The 5,785-nt window shown below is 39.2% G+C and overlaps 1 protein-coding gene across 1 annotated transcript in view; it reads right to left on the bottom strand.

Annotated features, from left to right (window-relative positions):
* Positions 1-5,785, bottom strand: part of CNTNAP5 (contactin associated protein-like 5) — a 1,037,136-nt gene that overhangs the window by 807,691 nt on the left and 223,660 nt on the right. Inside the window, exon 2 of the mRNA XM_010860827.1 lies at positions 582-686. Within this exon, the coding sequence (XP_010859129.1) occupies positions 582-686 (105 nt within the window). The remainder of the gene's footprint in view (positions 1-581; positions 687-5,785) is intronic.

Raw genomic sequence — 5,785 nt, 5'->3', positions numbered from 1 at the left:
TATATCTCTCTAGATATCCATCACCATATTTGTTAAAGGAATTTCATATAACATTAGTTAAAGGTGTCTGCTCTTCCTTTGCTCATATAGTGTAAGAATACACAATCAACTTTTAACCATAGCTGTCTCTAGAGGGTTGCATTACATATTTTTGAATTTAAAAGCTTTCACTTAATACTGTTTTATATTTTTAAAACTATAAACAGTTATTTTATTGTAAAAATTAAAACTACTGAAGAAAAAATCTTGATAGATTTCATTCTTTCTATGATAAAATGCTATAATAATAATATATTTGATAGTTATTTATGTTGATGCATGAAATATAAAAATAAGGCAAGTTAAAATTTTTTTTTCACAAAGGCATCTTATGATAATCAAAGAAAAATAAGGTGGATTTAGGGGAACACTAACCAGTATACTTTGAATATGCGTGATGTGCTAGGAAGCATGGTTTTATTCCATTTTAATCTCTCTCTACCCATTCTTCTCTTGAACACTGCTCTTGGACATGATTCCAGAACATTGAGAGGTCTGTGTGCTTATTCAGCACTTGCCTTTAGAGTTTGCCACCTACTCACCAACTCTTCGGTTGAGCTGAGCTGGGCTGTGAGTACCAGTGAGGCCTGAGGAACTGGAAAAAGCCATTGGAGAGAGCAAGGATGCTAATGGGTCATCACAGTTGTCTAGAACAAAAGAGGAGAGAGAGAAAAAAATTCATTAGCAAGAAGTATTTCATTAAGAGAGGACTCAAGGAATTAACCACCACTACTTATTAGCTACCTGCTCTAAACAAAGCTAGTACTCATTGTTTCCACGTGGTGTTTTATCTCCTCCTCACAAAAACCTTGCAAAGACTAAGGTTAAATCTCTCACAGTTGGGGAAACTCAAGTTCAGACATGTTTCGTAGTTTGTCCAAGGTCGGAAATCTAGAAAATAGTGTGGCCAAAATTTTTGCCCAGATTTGTCTAACTGAAAATCCAACTATTGCTTCATTTCTTTAATCAGCCACTTGAGCAAAGTCTCAAGTTATGGCTTGTGAGCTTTTTTATAAAGGGGAGAATATTTAAAATGGGGAACACTGTTTACTCTCACATCTTCAGTTTCTAAAGTCTCTTGTAATAGTTTTATTTAGAGGGACACAATAATTTAGAATGTCTCACTCCCAGTTGCATGAAAGTCTTTGGAAAATGAGTTACTAATTTTAATAATTCATATCTATTCTATGAAATAATAGAGAATAGCCCTCAATCTTTTACAATCTTGAATCTGACATTTCCTTCAATAGCTACACTTCCAGTCTTCCCTAAATGTGGTAGATAGTCTTTCTAAGTCTTCTTTGATCCTGCTCAGATGGGGCCCATGGACAGAGATGTGGTCTTGACAATGTAGATATTCTCCTCTGATTGCCCTGGCTATTCAGTCCCATGTACAGAACTCTGCTCTTTACCAGCATATTGGCCATCTAAAGAGTTAGTTTTTAGGTGCTTCCCAGATGGTGCTAGTGGTAAAGAACCTGCCTGCCAATGCAGGAGATGTAAGAGATAGGGTTTGACTCCTGGGTCAGAAAGATCCCCTGGAGGAGGAAATGGTAACCCATGCCAGTATTCTTGCCTGGAGGTTCTGCATGGACAGAGGAGCCTGGTGGGCTACAGTCCATGGCGTGGCAAAGAGTTGAACATGACTGAAGTGACTTAGAACACAAAGAGTTTGCAATCATTCATTTATTTGCATTCAACAACAGGTAACATATTCTTTGTGGGATCTTAGTGAATAATCTGCCATATAATAGGCTTTCAATAAAGGTTTATGCAAAGAATGAAATAAATGAGTAAAGAAAGGAATGAAGAAAGGAAGGAATCAATCAATCAATCCACAGAACAGTACCAACACTCTTACCACTTTTTTGTACAATTGATCTTAGAGAATACTGCAAAATGAGTCCATGAAATCTAGATATACCTCAGTCAAAACAAGTTTGAAACATGTTATTCAATTTGAAGGTCAACTTCGTGGTATCAAAAGCTCTCAGGAAGAGGTGAGATGACATTTTTAAAAGGAAATGTACATACGATTATGAGGATGCTTGTTTACCCAGCAAATTCTTAGAGAGCAGTATTTCATCTAATTGCATGAAAATTAATGAGAAACATAAGGATTAAATTTTTATTTGTTCAATGTGTTAAAAAAATTAACTGGCAAATTATATTTTAAGTTTTTCCCAAACACAAATGTACGAAAAATATTTTGAGGTATTTGACAAACACAAAATACAGCCAGAATCTAACTGAAGACTAATAATACTAAAATCAGAGCTAAAAGCACCTCTGCAGTTACGGTCATTCTGCAAACAGAAAGCAGAACTCAGGGACCATCTTACTGCAGGCTAAGATGCAGGTGAGGGGGATGCATGCACCCTTCCAACACACTTGTCGGGAAACATGAATCTGCTACTGTATTGAATGTTAAAAACAATTTGAACATAATGGAAATATTCCATTTGCTTATGCTGGATTTATCATCAGGAAACCAATGAATGCCAAAGCTTGAGCCCAACTGAACCTGAGCCCCAGAGGAATATACCATACACATGCACACACACACACACACACAAACTCCACAAAGCATTTCTCTTTGCAGCTATGCTATGAACCTTACCCACAACAGTGGCTACAGCTACCCTCTAATTTCAGATAACATCCCTCCACTCCATCTGGTCATGACTGAGTGGCTAACACACACATAACCCTTCCAAATAACTCACAACCCTTCTAACACCCACTTCTGAAGCAAACTGGAAGGTGAAGTCGCTCAGTCGTGTCTGACTCTTTGCAACCCCATGGACTGTAGCCTACCAGGCTCTTCCGTCCATGGGATTTTCCAGGCGAGAGTACTGGAGCGGGTTGCCAGTTCCTTCTCCAGAGGATCCTCCCGACACAGGGATCGAACCCAGGTCTCTCTGCATTGTAGGCAGACGCTTTACCATCTGAGCCACCAGGGAAGTCTGAAGCAAACTGAAGAACTTTCCACAGCCAAGAGCCATATTTATTAGGGTTTCCCTGGTGGCTCAGACAGTAAAGAATCTGCCTGCAATGCAGGAGATCTGGGTGCGATCCCTGGGTTGAGAATGTCCCCTGGAAAAGAGAATGGCTACACATTCTAGTATTCTTGCCTGGAGAATTCCATGGACGGGGAGCCTGGAGAATCTAGTCCATGAGACTCTGATGCTGGGAAGGATAGAGGGCATAAGGAAAAGGGGGTGACAGAATCTGAGATGGTTGGATAGTGTCATTGACTCAATGGACATGAGTTTGAGCAAACTTCGGAAAAAAGTGAAGGACAGGGAGGCTTGGTGTGCTGCATTCCATGTGGTCACAAACAGTCAGACATGACTTGGCAACTGAACAACAACTTTTTATTCTAGCATTTATGCATTTCTTAAACATATAACATGTGTAAAACACTGTTACCATTTTTTTCAACATTTTTAAATTGATGGATAGTGGATTTACAATGTTGTGTTAATTCCTGGTATACAGCAAAGTGATTCAGTTGTATGTATACATATATGTTATTTTTTATATTATTTTTCATTATAGTTTATTATACAGTAGGATTTTGCTGGTACTGCTAACATTTTTATTAGATCTTTTATGGGTTTTTTTTTTCATGTGTCACTGATGACATTTTTTAGTATTGTGCTTCCTAATCCCACTTTTTCCCTAAGTGAATTGATCTAATCTAAACTGAAGTGATCTAATCATTTCAATGTAGTTCAGCCCAATAAATATTTATAGGGTCCCACATTATGCTTGACCTTAAATAGGCATTGGAGATACATTTGAGTAAAACTGAATCTCAGACTTCAAGAAGTTCAGAGACCACTTAGAAATATGAGGACATAATCAAATTCAATAAATGGATGAGACAGTTGAGGAGAATTTCATCATTACACCCAAGTCAGTTTCACGGGTACCTAATGGCTCAGACATCCAGGTGAGTAGTCTTTTTTATCTCCTCTACCTCTGTGCAGTGAGTGCCCTTTTCCACCAGGTCTTGGGAGAAGCATTCATGCCCACTGGCCTCCTGACACCAGCGACTATTTCTCCATGGCCCAGTTCCTTTTCTGAAATGCACCTTCCTTGTATCTCCATTTGTGGGGGTCAATGTTTCCACTTTGGGAATTGGTAAACCCATTGGAAACAATCTGTGCTAATAGAAAGGTCCAGAGGAGATTCATCAGGACATCTTTTCTCATGGACCCAGGACATTGCAGTGGCTTTTTTTTTTTTTTAAACTTTACATAATTGTATTAGTTTGCCAAATATCAAAATGAATCCGCCACAGGTATACATGTGTTCCCCATCCTGAACCCTCCTCCCTCCTCCCTCCCCATACCATCCCTCTGGGTCGTCCCAGTGCACTAGCCCCAAGCATCCAGTATCGTGCATCGAACCTGGACTGGTAGCTCATTTCTTACATGATATTTTACATGTTTCAATGTCATTCTCCCAAATCTTCCCACCCTCTCCCTCTCCCACAGAGTCTATAAGACTGTTCTATACATCAGTGTCTCTTTTGCAGTGGCTTTTAGAAAAAGAGACTGAGCTGTTGCTCTCCTATCTCTGAAAGTGATAAGAATCAGAAAGTTTCCAATCAGAAAGGAAGAAAGACCTTTCCTCTCAGGCCAATAAGTACTTCCCTTTTTCTTCTTTATATCAAATGAACAGACTTGACAACTCAACTAAACTGAGAATAGACCAAGACTTAAATTGGTAATCAAATTACCCTTTGTCATTAGGAATTAAGAATTTATATAAGCATTCTCAATCCAGCAGTGTGCATTATTTTTAGACCTGTCCTGAACAGGGGAAGGGTTTCCTTGGTGGCTCAGATGGTAAAGAATCTGCCTGCAATGTACGAGTCCAGGGTTCAATTCCTAGGTCAGGAAGATCCTCTGGAGAAGGGAATGGCAACCCACTCTAATATTCTTGCTTGGACAATTCTATTAACAAAGGAGACTGGTGATGGACTACAGTCCATGGGGTCTCAAAGAGTCAGACACAACTGAATGACTAGCACACACAAACACAAACAGGAAAAACAATACAGCATAAATGAGGACAGCACAGTTGACACTTAAATAACATGGGTTTGAATAGTATGGGTCCACTTATACCAGAATTTTTTTAGAGAGAAGTCAGCAGTGGCCACAGGACTGGAAAAGGTCAGTTTTCATTCCAGTCCCAAAGAAAGGCAATGCCAAAGAATGCTCAAACTACCACACAATTGCACTCATCTCACACGCTAGTAAAGTAATGCTCAAAATTCTCCAAGCCAGGCTTCAGCAATATGTGAACTGTGAACTTCCTGATGTTCAAGCTGGTTTTAGAAAAGGCAGAGGAACCAGATATACAATCGCCAACATCCGCTGGATCATGGAAAAAGCAAGAGAGTTCCAGAAAAACATCTATTTCTGCTTTATTGACTGTCAAAGTCTTTGATTGTGTGGATCACAATAAACTGTGGAAAATTCTGAAAGAGATGGGAATACCAGACTACCTGATCTGCCTCTTGAGAAATTTGTATGCAGGTCAGGAAGCAACAGGTAGAACTGAACATGGAACAACAGACTGGTTCCAAATAGGAAAAGGAGTTCGTCAAGGCTGTATATTGTCACCCTGTTTATTTAACTTATATGCAGAGTACATCATGAGAAACGCTGGACTGGAAGAAGCACAAGCTGGAATCAAGATTGCCGGGAGAAATATCAATAACCTCAGA

Source organism: Bison bison, unplaced genomic scaffold, assembly GCF_000754665.1.
Source record: "Bison bison bison isolate TAMUID 2011002044 unplaced genomic scaffold, Bison_UMD1.0 scf7180017864471, whole genome shotgun sequence".
NCBI classification, from domain to species: domain Eukaryota; kingdom Metazoa; phylum Chordata; class Mammalia; order Artiodactyla; family Bovidae; genus Bison; species Bison bison.
The sequence above is the reverse complement of the archived record's forward strand: the minus strand, read 5'-3'. Positions and strand labels throughout refer to the sequence as shown.